General features: G+C 41.0%; 1 protein-coding gene across 5 annotated transcripts; it reads left to right on the forward strand.

The window, feature by feature from the left end:
* The first annotated feature begins 858 nt into the window (after nt 1–858).
* Nucleotides 859–20,855, forward strand: LOC115340675 (transmembrane protein 68-like). 5 transcript variants are annotated; one of them, XM_030012603.1, is made up of 7 exons: nt 859–950; nt 6,892–7,222; nt 8,449–8,613; nt 11,869–12,062; nt 17,039–17,099; nt 17,475–17,614; nt 19,551–20,855. In XM_030012603.1, the coding sequence occupies exons 2-7, from the start codon at nt 6,937–6,939 to the stop codon at nt 19,653–19,655; spliced, it is 951 nt and encodes a 316-aa protein (XP_029868463.1). In that variant the 5' UTR covers nt 859–950; nt 6,892–6,936; the 3' UTR covers nt 19,656–20,855. The 5 variants fall into 5 exon arrangements, with proteins under 5 accessions (XP_029868463.1, XP_029868466.1, XP_029868465.1 ...); XM_030012606.1 differs by having other exon boundaries at nt 864–938; nt 6,888–7,222; XM_030012605.1 differs by having other exon boundaries at nt 912–943; nt 6,888–7,222.
* Nucleotides 20,856–21,736: the final 881 nt, after the last annotated feature.

Consider the following 21,736-nt stretch of genomic DNA (forward strand, 5'->3'; position numbering starts at 1 on the left):
AACAACAGCACAACATAAGGGTATTACGTTTCAGGTTTCCTGAATTTAGCCATAATAGCATGGTCTATTTAATTACGCCTCAAGTCTGTGTGACACCCAGTTCTCCTAAGCTTTTTGAAGAGATTCTTTCCTTTGCAAACCCATTGGACATTCTCAACTCAGTAGTCAATGCCGCTGTCTGAAAGTTTCCGTAATCAAGGTACACTGGAACCAGCTGGAGGCACGTCCCGGGGAGGCTTCTTTCTTCCAAGCAGAGAGCAGGTACTCCTGCCTCATGACCGGCGATGAAGTCCGTGTGGAAAGCCGCGCAAATACCGAAATCTACTACCCGCAGCTGTTTTAAATCCCATCCAACCGTAGGATATATTGAGTGATCCGCCCGTAATTTCGACGTAGCTGGATAGGAAACGTCGCTTCACCGCTTCAGGCGAAGCCGCAGACTTTCACCCCCGTCTGCGGCCACAGCTGAGGCGGGCAGCGCGCCCTTAGGCCCAGTGTTCCCGTGCCGGAGCTCGTCCGTGGGCACCTCTCCCTCGGCACCCACGAGCGAGTGGGAAGGGGCCTCCCGCTCGCGGGCGGCGAGGCCTCGGGGCGGGAGCGGCCCCTCGCCCGCGCCCCGCCGCGGCGGGGCTGAGGAGAGCCGGAGGGGCCGAGGGCGCTGGGGATGCGATGCCGCCGAAGGCTCCGCGCGTCCCCCGTCCCCGTCCCCTCGCGGCGGGGAGCGGCGCCTCCCTCCCGCGGCGCCCGGGCGGGGCCACCGGCGCCCCTCCCGGCAGTTTTTAGGGTTGAAGAAGTAAAAACGCAGCTGTGGGCGCGGAACCCGCTGGGGCTGCCAGGCCCCGCCCCGCCTCCTCGGGCCTGGCCGCGGGGGCGGCGGCGCGCTTATCCCGGGACGGGGCCGCGTCCGCGGGGTCCTTGTGACAGGCCGCCGCCGCCGCCGCCGCGGTCAGGTGAGCGGGGCCGGGGGCCGCGGAGCGCCGGCAGCCGCGGGGGGCGCGAGGCGGGCGTGGGACGGAGGGCGGCCGTGGCGGGGGTGGGAGTGGGAGGCCCTTTCCCCCGCGGGGGACCGGCGCCGGGCGAGGGTACGGCGGAGTTGCGGTACCCGTGCGCTTGAGCAACCGTCCTTCCTGAGCGCCCCTATAGCACCAGGCATGGAGGAAAAAACCCCGAGTTTTCGCGGCAGTGACGTTTGAAAACGTTGGTGACGTTTGCCGGTGAGGAAAAGGGGTAAATGTAGGTGGCTGGCACTTGCTGTATCTTACTTGCGCCTGAGCGCGGCGGGTACGACCACGGGAGGCAGATCCTGCTCTCCGCACCGTACGCCCTCCTCCAGCTGCCCCCTGCCACATCCCTGGGAACGGAGCGGAGCGCCGGTGCCCGGCCAGGGACGGTTCCTCGTTTCCGCGCGGTGAATCAAACCCGAGTGGGAATTGAGTTAATCGCATTCGCTGAGGCTGTAATTGCTGATAGTTTCTGTTTGGGGGGGATAGACCCTTCAGCTTTGGGGTGGGTGTGCTGGTAACCCATGAAGGTAGGGAAAGCTGTAGAAACATAGCAGCCCACGAGATGGGAGGATTAATGGAGGCAAATCAAGTGGATGGCGACAGTGTGAGACCAGTGAGAGAGTTATTTTCTGTGGAACTGCCACAAAAAACCTGGGAAACGTAAAATTGGAATTTCATTTACGCTGAAAGGCAAGATGCAGAGTTGTAACTGTTAAATTACTCCTCTTGTGAAACAGAGCAGTTGAGTGTGACAGAAGAGTAAGTAGGAGCCTGCCACCAGAAAGCAGGCCGTCAAAAAATTCTCTGTGGAAGAGTCTCCAGCTACTTTACACCCATCTTCCCACTGTGCTCTGCTAAACCTACTGCTGAGAGCAAACTGGTGAGCAGCAAGGCCAAGACAATCCACTCTCTAGTCAGGGTTGAAAGCCAACTACAAGGTTTTAATTTTGATGCCATAGGTCTCTTCTGACAGTTTCATTGTTGCACTTCCGTTCCCCAGGATTATAGTGTTGATAAGATTATCAAGAAATGATGCTTCAGTAAGAGCTTGGGATCTGAGTGACTTGTAGCACAGGAGGCTTCTGTTGGAAGGGGAGCTTCCCTTTAAATAGGGAGACATTAGTTCTGTCTCCCTCTGACAGCACCTGTAATTTTACATTGTAGATACAGCTATTACTCTGGAATTCCATATGCTTTATAGGTGGAGCCCAAACAAACATCTTGTGTGTCAACACAGATGTTGTTCTCTAGAACAATGAAATCACTCAGAACAGTAATGCTTCAAGTCCATCACTAGGTGAAATGAGAAAAATGTAGACAATTAAAAAAAAAAAAAGTTTGTTCACAAAACACTATACCCACTTGTTAACCTTTTATGGGATATTCAGTATTGAAGAACATGGGAGCTGCTCTTGGCTCAGGTTTGATAAAAGCAGAAGAGAAATTTCTTTCTTAAATTTTGAGACTTGGGGCAAACCAAACCAGTTACGAGTAAACACGTTGTGATAACACTTTTGCATTGTCTTCCAGTGCATAATCAAGCCAAGCAGGTCTTTAGTAGTAGCCTTGCAATAGGCACTCAAGTAGTTATGTAGTAATTTTCTATATGGTGTTTGATAGACAGGATGCTTCAAAATTTTGTTTGTGGTCTCAGCAAGGGGCTGGTGAGAGATAGCCAGTAGAACGTGGCAAAAATAGAAGTTCTGCCCTGTTGTAGTCCTTTGATGTTATACTGGCAGTACAGAGGGATGCATTTACCGCATTGGACTCCTGTATACGGTCCGGGGTTCAGTGATCAGGGTTCATTCTTTCCTTATGAAATGTTGGAGGCAGTGTACAATTGAATTGTGGGAGCAGGAACTGAAACCTGGTTGAGCACCCAACTTCCAGGAAAAGCTGTGCTGCTTCTAGTTTTTCCTCAATTGATCAGCCATTTATTCTTTCTTCACTCTGGCTCGTATTCAGCTGGAATGATGTTGAATTAGTTTGTATCCCACCCACCCAGCTAGCTGGTGTAAAGTGAACTCACTCCCGGTGTACCCAGCTAATTTCATATGTCCTCAGTTAAAGCTGTACTGTTAATACCTGTTTCGTAGGTTTAAAAAAAAATACTTTTGCACATTTAAGTATTTTAATTTCTTTCTTAAACTTTTTTTAGTGTCTACATTGAACTTAAAATCAGAAATGAGTAAGTTACTATGTTCATTTATACTGTAGTCTGTGAGCAAACACGGTTAAATGTAGTGGTCTTCCAGCTAGCAAATAATTTTCTGTTACATAAAAATTAAGATGGAGGAAGAGGAATCAGTGGGATGTTACACTGATCAATGTCAACATCCTATTAATATTAGGAGAAAATTCTGAAAATGCTGAATAATGTAGGACATCATAGGCTCATTTCCCATCTGATGGATACTTTTTTGTCATGTCAGTTGATGACATCATTCATTTCATATGTGCTCTATTTTAAGGAGCTTTTTTTTTTAATCAAAATGTCAAGTGGCATTGGTAATATACTTTCATAAATCCTGTTGGCCAACTTAAGTTTGGCCTGTTCCCAAGAGTGGTTTTGCTTGTGCCAGCATTTTCACAGTCCTCCTGTTATCAGGGAGCCAGCTGATCCTTTTGGGAGACCAGGCTGGTGATGAGAACACACGGTGAGGGGCTGGTGGAAGGGTGAGTTCCAAGTAGCAGCTCATGTGTGGCTTGAAGTGACTCTGACAAGCTCCTAGTAAAACTGTATGTGCATGACACCTGCTCAAGCTATTAAACCTCTAATTTCCTCAAAGAACAGAGGTGCATTTGTTTACAAGGTCTGTTTCCCACAAAATTATAATGAGTGGCATGTTATCTTCGTCACATGGCAGCTTTTCAGTAATATTGCCAGTGATTTATCTGGCTGCTGAGTCTGCAGTTACTTGTGTTTGGGGACTTTGGAATAATCTTAAATCTCTTTCAGTCCTTTGGATTTTCCCTAGTCTTCCAAGAGTTACTAAAAATGAGTATCAGGAGGCCAGAGGGCATTTCAGGTGGTTTTTAAAAGAATGGTAGGTACAAGAAGATACCTGGACTTTTTAATGTTAAAATGTTGGTACATTACATGATCTCTTGGTCACCAGGTTCCTGTCAGCCATCAATATATCCAAATTAATCCCCATATCATATAGGGGTTATTATTGGTACATTTACTATGGGTATGGGCATTTCATCTGCAATTTTAAGCCAGTTTTGCTACTGGCTATAGTAGTCTGTGTTCCCAGTCTGAAGTCCCCATAACGATGCAAAATCCAGTTGCTTCTTTCATCCTATGTTTCAGGCTGAACGAGTTATTCCAAGTACTGCTCAGTATTTCTGATTGAGTGGCCTGAGGGAAGCCCTTAACATGGCCTTGTCCTGGGCTCTGTCAGCACAGCATCCTTTGCAGGCATTGAGAATTTGTAGTCCTTGCTCTTAATCAGCAACTTTAAACAATTAATAACTTCTTTACTACAGAGTAGCACTACACCATCAGCTTTATCCTTCTTAAACACCTTCTAAGCAGAGGTTTTAATATCTGAATCGTGCAGACTATTCCTTTTATTTCTTTCATGTTATCAATAAAATCTCTTTTCAGTGACAATTTCCAGATCTTCCTGTATCTTAGTCAGGCACCAGTCATCAGGATATAAACATTTCTGTATTAATTCTCGAGACATTCTTTATCACGTTGGTTTTGTTTGTGCCACGCTGAGCATCATTTAATACAGTGCTTGCTTCCTTTGAGCTCCTAGTTTACTATCCTTCCAGCTTGTGCTCTACCTATGAAACTGTCTTTATCTAAACCCATGAGTTTTTGCACTTTTACCCTTCCAGTTCTCTCCCCCGTCCCACTGCAGGGGGGGAGTGAGTGAGTGGGTGTGTGGTGCTCAGCTGTGTACTGGGGTTAAACCACGACAGTCCTTTTTGGTGCCCAACGTGGAGTTTGAAGATTTTGAGATAAGGACAGATTCAACTGGAGTGCACGAGACCAAATTATAGCTATTACAGCTACTCATCGGCAGGGCTTGCCTTGGGGCCTGCTTGCCTTACTGCATGTTACAGTCTAGTGCATGATCGTGGCCGCTTTTTGCTGTAGCTGTTTGCTGTACTCCTTGTCATCCATAATTCTGAACAGAGCTGTGCTTTACACCAGTCCACCCCTATATTCTACCTAGGGCTTCAAAGAAGAAAAAAGTGGAGTGAGTAGTGTATAACAGGTTGTGGTGGGTTGACCCTGGCTGGGCGCCAGGTGCCCACCAAAGCCGTTCTATCACTCCCCCTCCTCAGCTGGACAGGGGGGAGAAAATATAACAAAAGGCTCATGGGTCAAGATAAGGACAGTTTAATAAAGTGAAAGCAAAGGTCATGCGCAAAAGCAAAGAAAAACAAATGATGTTATCCTCCACTTCCCATCAGCAGGCGATGTCTAGCCACTTCCCGGGAAGCAGGGCTTCAGTACGCGTAGTGGTTGCTCCGGAAGACCAAAATGCCCCCCTTCCGTCTCCCTTTACTTAGCTTTTATATCTGAGCTGACATCATATGGTATGGAATATCTGTTTAGTTAGTTTAGGTCAGCTGTCCTGGTTATGTCCCCTCCCAAGATCTTGCCCAGCCCCAGCCTGCCATTGAGGGGGGCAAAAATGTTGGAGAGCCAGCCTTGATGCTGTGCCAGCGCTGCTCAGCAGTAGCCAACACACTGGTGTGTTACCAACACCTTTCTAGCTACCAATGCAGAGCACAGCACTACGAGGGCTGCTATGGGGAGAATTAACTCCAACTCAGCCAGACCTGATACACAGGTTTGCTCATATAAGTAAGCAGCTGAAGACATAAAGTCAGAAAAGTCTGGACTTGCTATACTTTATGATCTTGGAACTGACTGCAGCAATTACGATTTGTTTCTTGTAGGTACTTGTTCTAGTATTGGAGCAGAAAAATTTACTTGTTAAACAAGCAGTAACCTGATTGAAGCAAATAAAAACTGTATTCAGTTAGGGATTACTGAACCTGATTGCAATGTTTAAAACTCTGGCTAAGCTCAAGAATCTTAAAATCAGCCAGCGATGCTGGAGTGCTCTTGGGTTCCAGAGAAACCCCTACCTGCTGCCAGGCCGGCAGGGTCAGCTGTAGGAACAGACTTAACTAGGGAGCTGCATGTGGCAAACATATCACCAGGGCCATGGAGCCCACTTGGCCTTTGCCGGGGTGTGTTGGCACGGCTGTGTGGATGAGCGGCGAAGAGCTGCTCTTCCCAGTGCTACCAGCAGTACCAAACACTGTCCCAGGCACCTCCAGGCCTCGGGAAGGAGCCACGGCTGCCCAGGTTTTGCTTGCCGGCTCTTCAGCTGCTCACTGTGCTGTTTGTTCCCCTCGCTGCCGGCTGCTGCCAGACTGAGAGGGACCAGAAGCCCAGGCTGGACTGTCTGCAGAGGACTGAGAGAGCCTGGACCGCTGGTAGCAGTCTTCTTGGCTAACGCTGCTGAAAATACTTATCACTTACCCTCTTTTGAGCTTCTAAAAAGCCATGCTGATACAGAGAAATCATCTGATCAGCCATGTTGCATGGATCCTGAGGCTTCCGTAGACTCCAGCCCTTGTCCTTTAGCCCCTATTACCCAGCTGTATAAAAACCCCCCATAAATACATAGGATAATCTCATCACCCTTTACAGTCAGTAGTGGATGGCAATTGCCAGCAACTATCTTAGCATGACAGAGACAGACAAAATGTTTGACTCTGTGCTATACCAAAATAGGCATCAGGTACATCTACAGAAAACTTTTTTCCTAAATTGAGAATATTCCATGATTAGAGAAATCAGAGCTGTTTGTTTTGTCTTTGTTGTTTTTTTTTTCTCTCCTCCATGCAGTACGTGATAGGTAGAAAGGAATCCTGCGCTTCAGCACAGATACTGATGACCGACCTAAGCTGCCTTGCCTATGTACTGGAAGAATGGACTGTTGTGGAGTACCTGAAGAAACACCTTTTTCATGTGGTCATCGTCTCACTGACAATAAGTGCAATATTAGGTTTTTTTATAGTTCCTTTAACAATCCTCTTTTTCATTTACCTTACTAATATTTTGCTTTTAATATATCAGAAGAACGGTGAGGTAAAAGCAGATCCCTTGAGTGATGTTTGGGATAGTGCAAGGAAAACAATAGCAAGCTTTTGGGATATATATGCAAGAATATGGCATGGTAAGTATGACATGACTTGTCTGAAGCTTTGAATTACAATAAATAGTAAATACACATAAGTTTTAGTTTTTTTTTTTTTTAATTTCTTCCAAATGGATGCAAAGAAATTACGTTTATTATACTTTGTATGGCACCTAACCCAAAAGTTTCTGCCTCAAACACTGATTGAAATACAGAATAAGCAGAATGAAAGGGAGAAATTAGTTTATATAGGGTAAATTTCTCAAGTGGATAGGCAGCCACATGCTAGGCTTTTGTTCTTCCCACAGAAGTAGTTTAAGGCTATCAGCAAGACTTAACTTTGCTGCCCTAAGGATGAAGAATAACAGGTTGTTATCTGTGTTGCTATCCTTCCTCACAGCTTTTTCCCTTAATCTTTGAACATCCTGCAGTATAAAACTTTCTCCACCTCTTCCTAGGACTCTGCCTGCTTCATCCCCATCCTTCCCCCCGAACAGCTCATGATAGGAGCTGTAGCAGGGATGGTGATGAAGGCAGGCAAGGTGGAACAGAGCTCTTAGTTGGTAGAAGCTGTGGCTTTCCCAAGCCTTTTTATACACTAGCCTCCTAGTCTGGCTCCACCTAAAACCTAAATCAAACATAGGAAGAGTCAGGAGAGGGATTTACAGAAGTCCATGTCTGTGAGGAAATTCCCTTCCACTGTGAATACATTTAACTCTTGTGGAGAGAACCTCTCTTTGGGATTCTTACAGATTCTGGTTTGGACTTAAACATCTCAACCAGAGCAGCTTTTTATTGTGTAAAATCCCAAACTTTTCATTCTGTCTAACACAGAATGGAGATTCATGCTTCCGTATTTCAGGAAAGCATCCTGACTGCTTGTTTGCCTCTCATTCTGCTGATGAAGCGGTTTCACACCAGTCAGTATAGTAATTTTTTTTAATTATTGTGCTTTGGACTGGGAAAAGTTCCTAATGGGAAATAATTAATTTAGTCCCCTCACTGGGGAAGATGTCAGGTTCAAGTCTCGTCTAGTGATTAAACTGACCAACAAATTAGTCCACCGATAACCTGTGGTGTTTGAGGGGCTTTCTCTTTGCTATTGACCAAAAGTTCCATCCAGAACTTAATTCTTTTAAAAGCTACCGCAGGGGCTTTCAGAACTTCCTGAAAGTCATTTAACAAAGGATAGTAAACAGTTTTCTTTAAATTGCCAGATGATTTACACCTATCATAGTCAGTGTATTGCTTTCCATCCTAAACAGGTTATGAGCTTCATGGTGTGGAAAACCTACCAGAAGGACCAGGCATTCTTGTGTATTACCATGGAGCTATTCCTATAGACTACCTTTACTTTTTGTCTAGGCTCTTTCTCTGGAAGAAAAGACTTTGTCTGTCAGTAGCTGATCATTTTGTCTTTCGTTTACCAGGTAAGAACATGTTCTCTTGTATTTAAGCACCCTGGATTCACTCAACCTGTTGCTGGTTTTGGTGAAATTTACATTTATTAGACTTTCAAGACAGCTTTTAAACTAAAAGACTGCTTTTAGACTTTTAAACTGAAAGCTGGTAGATGCAGAAGGGCAAACAGGGTAGAATATCCTGTCTTTCAAGTGGAAGGTCATAAAAACACTAGTAGACCCTCCAAAGCCAACAAATAGACATTATCTAATCCCTTTGGGATGAAAAGTCATGCCTCAGTAGAAAGTGTAGGATAGGACTATATTATTGACCTAGTGCTGTCTGGTCAGCAATGGGCTATGTGTGCAGAAGAGCCCAGTAAATGGTAGGACATGAATTATTACCTACTTGTTCTCTACACTGGGTAGCCATTGTAGTGGGGTGTGACATCAAATCTATCTTTTGATCAAAGCCTGGAGCAGGACATAAAACTTCTTTGAAGATTTTACTGTTGAAGAGAGCTTTGTAATACTGACTGCCACAATACATTCAACACATGGTAGACTGAGAAAGAAATAAGTAATTCTGTTGTGAAAAGGAGAAGATACAGAAAAGCAAACCTCATTTATTTTTAGAAAAACAAGGCATAAAGAAGGAACACCCAGAAGGAATAGCAGGGAGATTATTTAAAGGCACCTTTATACCACTTATATTAAAAATTATTATAATAATAAAGAGTAAAGGAAGCTATTTAAAAGTAGAAGGACATTTTTCAGAAAAGGAAGTTGTGCCCAAACACTGAAAACAAAGAGCATAAACTCAAGCAAGTTTGATGCAAGAACATACTAAGGCACCCCTAGAAAGATGATGATGAAGAATTTGCTAAAGGCGTACTTAGTAAATACTGTGTAGTACTAAACACATCAGAAGCATGAAGCCATCAAGAGATGACTGGCTTTTAAGAGGACCCCTAAAGGAAGATAAAGCTTAGAATGTTACAAAGGAGACTTCTTTTTTTAAGGGATAAGTGAGAGGGTACTGTTTCAAATTGAAGTGTCCATAGCACAGTTTTTTATTACAAATGTATAGTAAACTATTGTCAGGACCAAGCAACACTCTCAGCTGTGCAATTCCCAGACTACTTATGTGTACATAACATATTGCTTGAATTATGTTCATGCTAGAGGAACAGAAGGTGGCAAATACAGTGTCAACCTATAAAAAGGCTACCAAAAAGGCATCTGGTAAAAAAGACCACAAATACCGGAGATTAGGCCTCCCCACTTGCTGCATTAGTAGAAATGTGGCTAAAGGTAATAGACTGAGTGAAACTTCTCCCTAACCTTCTCTTGCTCCATCATACCTGCTTTTTGCAGACAAATGTTCTACTTCACAGATTGGTTCTTTAAAGAATGCTCAGGAGCATATGCTGAACCTCAGTCTGTTGGATTAATTACAGTTATGGGAGAAGTCTTCTTGTGAATGAATAACTGGCTAAAAGGTAGGAAATAAAGGGTAGAAATAAATATCTCATATTCACAAAGAAGCAGAATTCACCAGGTATACAGATGAAGATCAGTGCTGGCACCTATATTGTTCAAAATAATCATAATCTAGATAAGTAGTGAGGTGACAAAGCTTTACACTGTCCATTTTTTTTCAAGGCAGTAAAAGCCCACACAGGGAGTACGGTTATCTACCAATACTGAATCACTGGCTGATTAAATGGCAGATGAAACTCAGTATTAGTTATAATGCAGTCCACAAGGAAAGAAAAACAAGTCTAAACACATAAACATGTAATTAGGCTTTAAATTTTCTACATGACTTTAGGAATATGTCAGCTTAAGTCTCAGCAATTGCCAAAAGGCAAACAGAATTATAGGTTTATCATGAAAAAGAAGAAACAGAAAATACCATTATGTGCTCAAAATGCATATTGTGCCCACATCTTGAGTACTGCATGGAATTCTGGTCTTGCCATCTCTGGTCTCTCCATCTCAGAAAAGCCTCAAAGTAATAAAGATACAAAAAAGGACAAGGATGATCAGAGGTCTGGCATGGCTTCCTTTGAAGAGCTAGTACATAGGACAGAAGTCTTGCATGACTGAAGGATATAAAATTCTGTGTGACCTGGAAAAGGGGAAGAAGTGATAGTATGTTCATGTGATACATCATAATTCTTAACAGGCAAGTTTTAAAGCCAAGCAAAGCAAGTACCTATTCGCTTAATAAGGATATGGCATTCCTGGCTGCAGGATAAAACAGGAATACATATGAGTTCACAAAGGGATTAAACATAGTCAACATCTGTCTTTGACAGAAAGATCTATCAAACATGATGCCTTGAGTAAGTTTAAATACAATTCAATTACAGGATGCAGCACTGTGTTTTCCACTGTCTTCCAAAGTTTCCGTTGCAGACCTTTGTCAAAGTTGCAGTGCTAGCCACCAGGTTCTGGCAGGCCATAGTTGTTGTTTACATTTATTAATATAAACAATTTCTTTTCAAACCATGCTGTTGGAACAGTGAATTTGAAGATTGGGGAAACTCTCGTCTGCTAAAGCTCTCTATGGGAGTTCCAAACTGATTGATTTAAAATGTGAAGATGATGTAAGAAAACATAGAATGCTTCTATGGTTCTCAGTCTGGCCTTTGGAGAAATCCTGGTTATGGAAACAAAGGAAGGAGATTCATCGAACTGTTTATGCAGTGCTGAAACTGCCCTGCTGACTTCTGCCATTCATGTATCTTAAGAGTTGTACAGCAGTCCAACTTGATCCACGTAGTTTGCAATTTAACAACAAAATACTCAGTTTAACAACTCAAAACCTCAACATTTAAAATGTTGCTTGTCACATATTTATTTTTGTAGTTATCTTCTTTGTACTGAAAATTTGTATCTTTTTTCTGTATTAAAATATTTAAAAAGAAGGAGGGAGGAATAGATGTTTATTTTCAGATTTCTAGCTATGATGCATAAGTTCTGGTTGCATGGCTGGTGTTTTGATAATTATGGAAAATAGCATGTGGAGGCATTAGTTTATTGAGATGCCCCTGATAAGCTCCTTCATCTTCATAACATTTGGGCAAAAACACTGTCATGTATTTGTCATTTTGCCAATAGTTACTCTGTAGGTGTTTTACTTCCTTTGTACAAATTTGCCTTAGTCTAAATATATAGCTATTAGATTTTCATTTAGCTGTAATCTTGTTCCTACCTGCAAGCAGTATTTGTGATATATTGTTATAATAGTATGTATTTGCTACTTATTTATTGCAGGACTTAAATTATTATTGGAAGTGACGGGTATTATGCTAGGTACAAGGGAGGAGTGTCTCATTGCACTGAAGAATGGACACTTGGTATCCATCTCACCAGGTGGAGTTAGAGAAGCACTATTCAGTGATGAAAGTTATCGACTCATGTGGGGAAATCGAAAAGGCTTTGCTCAAGTCGCTCTAGATGCAAAAGTGGTGAGTATTACATGTTACCAATCCTACTTTATGCTTATTGTATACATGCTTCATTATAAAATGCAGCTTAGGAGTGTTTGTTGGAAAATCTTCCAGACAGAAGAAAAGGTTTGGGAGTAAAGATTTCTTTTCCATTTCCCACTACTTTCCTCAAGCACATTAATCTGTAGGGAGCAAGGGTTTTATGGAACTGTAGCTTTTTCTTGACTGTTGCAAGCCATCCATCTCTGAAGTTCCAGTTCCATCATGCAGGCATCCAATTTCTTGTCTTGACTGTATTTCAGGAATCTTCAGTTGTCCATCTCCATATTTCTGTAAGATTTCATTCTTTTTTCTCATCCTACTAGACTTGCATCTTTATCTTGCTTCTACATACCCAGTCATTTTCTTATGGGTCTTTAATGTATTATCCTTATCTTTCTTTCTTCTCATTTATTCTGGGAGGGTCCAGGGTTTTGTTCTCACCCTTACCTTTTTTCATGTTTGTGAAAGATTGCATCAACTAACCCAAGGTGTGTCTTCATCAGTGTCTGAGCTTGAACCATGTGTGTACCTCTGAAGCAGTTTTTCCATCTCCCTCACTTACCATGCTTTCATTCACATCATGGAACGTGTTAGAATACCTGAGCTGCATTCCATTTGGCTGAAACTAAACCATAAGTGGGACCTAATACTCTCCAGTTGCAAACAGGCATTCAGTCAGTGGTACCAGACGAGAATTAGTTCTACATAAAAACATAACACTGTTCAGTGTTGATGTCAGATCCTTAGCATCCTCTAGAGATGTGCTCCTATTGGTTTGCACTGCACTAACGTACACATGGCCACGGTTTCAGTTATATTTTCTGTATGGATGATGATCTACAAATACAAACTTCTACCACTGGCTCTGACTTCTCCCATCTAACTCCACATGTGAGACTGTTTCTCTGGTATAGTCTCTGGGAAATAATTTTATTTGGGATGGCATACACCTGAAAGAGCAGCAACCCTGTCTTTTTCCTAACTGTCACTTCTCATCATGATCACCACTAGAGATGAGTTTTCTGTATTAATTTAGACTTAGCATACCTAGCGCTCTTTGTGTCTGACAATACTGGTACACATCCAGTCTTCACTTGTTCTGCCATGAGCTTTCTGCTGCTTTCTCATTAGTTGCACAACCATAATTTCTCTTCACATTCTTCTTAATATCTCATCAATTGCAGTGCTCTTCTTTGGCCTTCCACATAAACATCATCCTTTTCTGTCTATATAGGAGGATCTGTACAGGTAGTTGAGTTCTTCCCATGAAACTTGAATTTCTTACCACCCGTTTCAGGTTTTTTGTGCAGTTACATCTCTTTCTTGCCCCATCCAATTTGTTGCTTCTCAGATTTTGCTTTGATCTCTTGTGCTATAGCTCCTACTGCAAAGTATCTAGGGTTGCAAAATGCATGCTTTGGGTTAATGTTTCTTCATAACTTGATGTCTGAAATCTTGTGGGGAGATAACTAAACACTAGAATAAATTCAGGGGCATTTACCCAGTGGATAAAGTAATTTTAGGCTGGGAGTCCTATTTCTACCTCTTTTTTGTCTTGTTATGTGCCCTTTTAAAAGTAATGTTTCATGTGCTTCTGTTCCCTCTTCTGTTCTTTTTCTCAAAAGTGTGGGCTCGTAAATGTTAGTCACGATACTTCATATATTGTGTGGGCCTGTACACCACCACTACTAGGAAAATAACAGAATGTGAATAGGATAAACCCAGTCAAATTCATATGGGCGTTCTGAATTCCCTTATAGTTTTTCCTCTTACATATTAATTTAATAATATACTCAAACAGTCAGAAAGAGGTGTCACAACTTGAGTGATTTCTAATCATTTTGCTTTCATATCTGTCTTCCAAGCTACTTCAAACATTTGAACAATCTTTTCCCAGATGTTTTCACTCCACTTGGAACCTTATAGTGTAATTCTATAATGTAATAAGTTTTTTTTTTAATAAAAATTGAATAAAAAACTCTGAGTGCCCTTAATATAGGACGTCACCCTGATCAAAACACATCACAAAAATCCTTGCTAGTAATCCTCTTAGTCATTCCAGTCTTCCATAATTTAGAAGCACATGGAAATAGCTGAATAGTAGTATCTAAAATTGCTAACATTTTCTGTTGACAGGGTTTGTGTTTTTTTTTATTTAATGAATTGAGTATTCATTGAGGATAAGGTTCTTGCAGTGTGAAAGGTTCTTGTGGTCATTTGTACAACATGTTTGGTAAAAGAGACACTACGGAGGATTATCTGTTACCTGGAGGACAGAGAGAGTATTCTCTCCTTTTGACACCTGCTAGCCTCAGCTCACCTTTACAGTGCTGCTGGCTCTTTTATCACTTATTATTGCACTCATTCAGTTTTGGTTTTTTTTACGATCAGGAAGTCTGACCAGATCCCAGTATGGTGGGCACCACTGTAATTAGCTTGCAGGCTCCACTAAATTTTGGGCATCTTTCATATTTCTCTGGAAATCTGTGGTCATACACATCTTAGATAAGTAAACACTTAAAAAACCCCTAGTGCTGTGCATTTAACAGTAGGGGGAGCAATATTAACCTTATATACCATTTCTTCTATAAAGTTAGGCCCATAGTAGTGACTGGATTCCATCTTTTGACAAATTTGGAGTTTGTTTGTTTGTTCTTGCTGCATGCTTTTCAATACTGGCCAAACCAGTCTTGTAGGCTGACTGAAGACTAAGGATAGACTCATCTAAACTATCAGAACTTGCTCTATAATAGCAATTATATATGTTTTGCTAATATGTATTCGGATCCTGGATGAAGGCAAGATAGGACCGTAAGTGTCTTTTTGAATTTATTCTACCTACAGTGTAGCCATCAATCAAAGAACCACGCTCACTTTACAGTATTCAAAATGACTACATGGTGGTTCATAACCAGCCGCAGATGACTTGAATGGGGACTTCAAGACAAAACCAACTTTATATATGAATAGACATTCCCATTCTTCTTATAATGTTACAGAAGTTCAACAGTTCTTCCACTGAAAAAGTTGAAGAAAAGCAAACAAGGAACGTAGTTTTAGCCTCAGTCCTTGCCTATAGGTTTCCACATTAAGTTTCCACTTCATCTTATATAACTACTCTGCTTACTTGGGGTCAGAGAAGGAGAGTGTTCCTATTTAATGTTATGACTCAATGAACTTCTGGGACATATATTTGTCTCAGTCAAATTTATCTATGCCAGGGGCCTGAGCTTCAGAAACACTCTGCCTATGGCTGGAGTTTGACAAGCTAATGGGAAGGAATCATTGTTTCTGAAGATCCCTGCATTTTATCTGTGCCAAAAAAAATGGGTTCAAGTCTAGTTAGGTAAAAGATCAACAGGGACTATGGTTTATAAAATTCTTATGTATGTGCAAGGGGTTTGGACTACATGATGTCCAGAGGTCCCTTCCAACCTCAACTATCCTGTGTGATTCTGTGATTTTCAAGCTGGCCGGGTGTGATCCAGCTCAATTCCAGCATAGCAGATCTAAATCTGTGGGTTACTGCAGATCTGATTGTGCTGCTTTACAGGTGCAAGCTTTTATGTGTGTACCAGTTTTTATCAGCTTAGGGACTGAATGCTGCTACCCACTCTGTACTTCATTGGCGGATCGTTGTATGCAAGTGACTTTCGTAGTTGCCAGATTTCTTTATAGCCTAAGATATGTTTCTCTTGCACTATTCCTAAAATTTTAAGTGTTGTGTCTGTATGATAGGTGGGTTTCAAACATTTTAAATGTTAGACATACAGTATTCAATCAATAGCTGAAGCTAAGTGTGATATTTTTAGTGTCCAGTAGTTATATGCTTTTAAAAGACATTATTGATTATTTTTAAGGGTTTATTTCTAATAATTTCCCATAATTTCTCATTCTGAAGGGGTTACTAATACAACTTTATGTATGTTTGATATTTTTGTTATATGTCAGGGTTTTTTTCCTTTAAATGGTTTCCATCACTTTGAGTTCTTTGTTAGGCTCTAGTTAGGTCTTTTTCTTGCTTGTTTTTTTCTCATCCTGTGGTTTCTGTTCTCTGATAGTGATTCTTAACAGCATAAAGGTGTTCTTTCATTACCTTCTGGACAAGTAATTGCAACAACATGCTCAAAATACAGTTTCAAAAAAATGAAAAGTGGCAATAGAGGGAAAAAAAGTCATTGTACATATGGATACAATCACTGTTAAGTTTGTCTACAAACTATGAAATCTTACCTCAGGCTGTAAGGTATGACTGTTTCAAGTTCAGGTGTGTCAAGTGTCTGTCTTTTTAGTCTCAATAATGAAGTGAACTTGTTCTGTAACTGCCTAAGGATCTGCCCTCCAGAAGGCATGTAATCCAGGTCAATGAGGGCATGCAATTGCCTTATCTGTCCAAGGGATCTGCAGAAGTTTTTTCCAGTGCGGTATTATCCAAACATTACTGCTTCAGTGAGACCTTACTTTGAGAAGCAAATGAGATGAGCCAAACATGAATGTCGTCTTGCTTTCTGCAAGACTTCACAAAGGGAATACTTTCCTATTCACCACACATGATGTAAGCTTTAAACAGAGAAACTGCAAAACTTCATTTTATGTTTCAGTCAGTGATACCGCAATAAATATATAACATACAAGTTATTTTTTTTAGAATCTCAGTTAACTTTTATAATGTACATTCAAAATGAAAGGTATAAACCTCTAATACAATGTCAGTCATTTTCCTTCCAGGTGGTGACTTTAAAACAGCAATGTTTGTGGGAGCTGAGAAACAGAATTTTATTTCTATTCTGGAGTTTATTTTTTATAACAAGATTCCTTGTTTGCTATGTAACTGACTGATAATCATCCTCTGTATTCAAGTGATTTTCTTAGCTGCATTAACAGGCACTAAAACATAAATTCAAACCTGGTATAACATTTCCACCTTTTTTTTTTTTTTTGCGATTCCTTAGCCCATCATTCCAATGTATACTCAAAATGTCCGGGAAGGATATAGGATGTTTAAAGAAAGAAGTAAGAACTTTAAAATATATTTTAAGTATTTGGAATGTTTTCTCTCACTTTTCTCTTAGATTTTGCTTTTCAGACTTCTGCTTACTTTGGATTCTCTAACGCTTGCTGTGGGTCAGAGGTATCTCAAATATGGAAATAGCTTGTGTATAACTGGCTTGTACTTTGTGATTTGGTTCTTTAATGCAGTCTTATTTGAGTGATCTGTGAAGTCTATCGAGCTTTGTTTTGGTGGACAGTTACCTAAATCCTGTAATTTCTTCTTGGCTATCAGATAAAGCATGCATTTTTAAGAAGTCTTCCATATTAATCAGATTTCAAGTTTGGATTGTGTTTTCTTGACTATAATCTCACTTTTTCCTCCTTAAACTCTTTCAGGGTTTTTTAGACAGTTGTATGAAAGTACTCGATTGCCGTTTACTCCTCCGTACGGAGGACTTCCAGTTAAATTTCGCACATACATTGGGGAGCCAATCCCTTATGATCCCAATATAACTACAGAAGAATTAGTTGAAAAGGTAAGTTAGGTCTCCTTGCAATACTGAACTACGTACTTTGCCGTCTATTATATGCACTTGAAACTAAATTTTTATATGCTTGAATAAAGACAAATACCCTTTTACTAGCTTGTTAAAGCAATGGGCAGTTGAGCTCCAGGTTTAATGTACGGATACCTACTAGTAAGTATTGACATAGTAATAGTTGATTGGGATGTGCTCATCCTTTCAGAATGTGTGAGCTCTGTCTTCTTGGCATGCTAACTTTGTTTCTCCCATGCCTCTGATAACTTTGATAACTGAAATTATGTATACTATGTTTTGAGTTCAGTTTTTAGCAGCTAGGAAAATAAATTTCATGTATAACAAATACCTTTGAGAATCTTCTCCAAATAACATAGGGCTCTAGAAACAAAGTTTCACAAGAGCTTTAGTCTCAGTGTCAAAAGGAAAATGTTAAAAAAAAAATTTGCATTCAAAATATAAAAATATTTTGAGTACCTACAGCTTGGTGAAATCAGTGGTGCCCAGGAGGATAAAAATGTTTATAGACCCAGGGTTTAGACATTTTTCAAAATACTAGTCTATACAGAAAACACTTTTAAAAATTTTTCATAGAAGATGAAAGGAGGGCTTTATGCAAAAAAAAATCTGCTATGGCCTAGGAATAAACAGATCAAAACACTTGTTAGGAATCACTGATGAAAAAAAACCTTGCTGCCCCCCAAAAAGATGGAAGAAGGCTAGCTTTTCTTTCTTTTTAGCTTTTCTTTCGTGTTTTGTTTTTTTTTTTTTTTTTTTTTTTTTTTTTTTTCCTTTTTTTAAGGATCTACTGCAGATTTTTCTGGGCTTCACAGCAGTGAAACCAGAAAGACAGGTTTGGTCTGTTACAAGGGAACTGCCCCAGCAAGCTGTGGAGTTTGGTCTTAGCAGGTTTAGGAGGCTGGAAGCAGTATTAGTGCTAAGACTGCCCTTACGGTTATCCATATTCTTGTATTTTGGGGGAAGAGTATTTTGTGTACCTGCAAAACTGAAACTGAAATTTCCCATGACATTGATTTGCTTTACTAAGTCAAGCCCTTGATCACCCACTTCCGTGGGAGTACGGTTAGGTCTTCTGTGGCTCATATTAGTTAAAAAAAAAAAAAAACAACTTAAATGGAGTTTGAGATGAGCAGTGGCCTGGCTGACCTCTATCTGATCCTGCCCTGGAAAGGAGTCAGGACATGAATCTGTCAGGAAAGGTTTGGCTACTGTTTTCTTATATTCCCAGTGACATTCTACCATCACTCTGGGGTAAATCACTGGAGTATATACCTACTCTTTTTCAAGTTTAAATACACAAGGAAAAACTAAGGGAGATTATTTCTTATCCCTAGTAGAAATACAGAATTTTTTATGCATTCTCTTCACAAATTTGCATTTGAGTCTCATGTAGAGTAAAAATGAACAGAACTTAGATATGAATTCTCTTATTATGTGCATGCTGTGTATGATACAATTATGGAAAAATTCATGTTGGGAAGGGCAGACGGAGGTCCCTACTCCAAATTCCTGGTCCCAGCAAGGTCAGCTGCGAGATCACATGAGGTTAGTCAGGCTTTATCCGGTGCTTTTGATGAAAACCTTCAGGGATGGAGATTGCACAGACTTAATGTTTGCATGTGTTAAAGGCTACATTGACTTAGTCATGCTCAGGCTTGATAAATCTCAATAATTTGAGCCTATCCAAACTGCAATCAATGTTTTTATTCCTTTCATTTCCAAGGAAAGTGTCATTAAGACAACTAGCTAATATAAAACACAACTTTCTTCTTAAAGCAGATCTTCTGTGTGAATTTTGCAGATCTTCTGTGTGAATTTCCCAATACCTCTTGAACCTCTGAGAAGTCAGTGATTATACTGTTCTTCCTTGCATAAGCAGGTCTGTAAAGGCAATTTTCTCTTCTCTTTTCAGACAAAGACTGCCATCCAGACTCTCATAAGCAAGCACCAAACAATCCCAGGCAGCATATGGAAGGCTTTACTGGAGCGATTTGATAAACGTTGTAAAAGTGATTAGGATGTTTATGTTTATTTCATTGTTTTTACAGCATACAGTAAAAATCAATGTCCTACGGCACTGATGACTAATAATTGGTGTTCAACCAGTTTAATTTACAAGTTCCTACAGATTCGACAGAGGACAATGATCAACCTCTTGAAGGTTCCCCTGTGTCTTTGAGGATATTCTGAAGTCAGAAAGACTGAAGAAGAAAACTTACGTATAATAGCAATGCAACAGCTAAATTCCCCCAAAGGAAATCATGTAGCCAGGATTTGCCTGGTTCCCAAAACAAGTATGTACATACATCTGAGAGCCTCAGAAGTTTTGTCTGGATCTGTGGTTTTGTGTTTCGAGCAGTTCACGGTCCAGTCTCAGAGTATAGCCTCAGAGTCGTTGTTGTCCCACCAGAGTCCACCCCTTGGTGGGCACCTTCTCTGTTGGATGCCACAAAAGACAGTGTCAGAAGAGAAACTGTCTTGCTTTTGCTAATGATCTACTGTTTAGGCCATTTTTCTAGAGAGACTATACAAAGATAAATAATCCCATTAAATCAGATAGACTCCTACAAACACATGAGCTTAGTGGTTCAGTACCCTGGAAAGTAGGAATGCTACATCCAAGACTTTGCCCTGACAGAAAAAAGAAAAGTCTCTCAAAGAGAGAAAAAAGCTTTAATTAAGTGTAGCACTATGCAAATACATGTAGAAAGTAGTTTCAAGTCTGAGCTGGTACATTCCTACACTATTGCACCATACAGTACTGGTTTAGTGGATGAGGCTGCCCCCAGCCTGAGAATCCCTGCCTTGTAATGTGTTGGCGGTACAGATGTGCGGTATGGCCCAAATCTCCCGATGAGCAGGGAGCGGGCTCTGGGCGGTGGGTGGGTGGAGGGGGGGGTGGGGTGGGGTAGGGTGGGGGGGAGCTTAGTTAGGTAATGCAACCCTGAGGCTTATCATCACTGGTAGTTTGCCTAAAAATGCAGTACTGCAACACTGCTGTCCCCATATGGATTGAGCCTAACTATCTGTTTGGAAAGGTTGATAGAGGCAGCGTGGTCTTCCTAATACAACTTTCAGAATACTGAAACTTGCTACAGCAAGCAGAATGTGTTTTTAGAAGCAGTGAGATGTTGTTACTGGTGAGAGTGGGAGAGCTTTGTGTAATCTATCCAATATGCCATTAAATGCAGCCAAGTCTGTTAACTTCAAACACCAAGCAAGGTATTTTTTGTGCCTCGTTTTTTCCTTCTTGTACTTCTAATACCTATATAATCTTTCCCTTCAACATTCTAAAACTTTATGTAGCGTCTAAGAAAATATATACAATGTTTGCCCATTTTCACTAGAAAACTACATCTACTCTTTGGATTAAAATAAATTCTTCCTGTTCCCATGCTGCTTCTCCACAAATATTTCTTGCACATCTTAAGAAGGGAGCAGGATAGACAGGTAAGTTATTTCCCTGGAGCAAAAAGACAAGAATCCTTTCCTGGAAAAAAAAAAATCTCAAATCTGTCCTAAGACATAGAACTGTTTACTTGAACACCTTAACCATAATTGCTGTATACAGGCAGAAAGATTTTTCTCCCAGCAGAGACTCAACATGCATAGGAGATGATAAACTAAAGCAAATCAAGGTGCTGACTGATATGCCTGGACATGAACAGGAATTCAAACCATGAAGTCTTACATAGTGCACTCCAACAATATAAGCTAAAATTCAAAGCCTGAGCTTGAGTGAGAAGAGGAATTAAAAGAAAGGGCTATCAAATACTAAAATAGACACAGATGAAGAAGCAACAGGAATTAAGAGTAACCAGAATCTGAACGCATTCCTTGTATCACAGAAACTATGCAGAAGGACTAGATGGCATCGTTCTCTGACTATCCTATTTTTCAAGTACATTAGCATCAGCATGGAGCGTGTCCAAAGAAAGACCAATGAAGCTGGTGAAGGGTCTAGAGAACAAGTCTTACAAGGAGCGGCTGAGGGAACTGGGGTTGTTTAGTCTGGAGAAAAGGAGGCTGAGGGGAGACCTTATCGCTCTCTACAACTACCTGAAAGGAGGTTGGAGGGAGGTGGGTGTTGTTCTCTTC

The sequence above is a fragment of the Aquila chrysaetos genome, chromosome 4 (assembly GCF_900496995.4).
Source record: "Aquila chrysaetos chrysaetos chromosome 4, bAquChr1.4, whole genome shotgun sequence".
NCBI lineage: Eukaryota > Metazoa > Chordata > Aves > Accipitriformes > Accipitridae > Aquila > Aquila chrysaetos.

Excerpts from the sequence above, each read along its gene's own strand:
- LOC115340675 (XM_030012603.1), top strand. The coding sequence starts at position 6,937 with ATGACCGACCTAAGCTGCCTTGCCTATGTACTGGAAGAATGGACTGTT. Across the intron at positions 7,223-8,448 it reads ATATGCAAGAATATGGCATG|GTTATGAGCTTCATGGTGTG; the intron begins GTAAGTATGACA and ends CATCCTAAACAG. Across the intron at positions 17,100-17,474 it reads TAGGATGTTTAAAGAAAGAA|GGTTTTTTAGACAGTTGTAT; the intron begins GTAAGAACTTTA and ends AAACTCTTTCAG.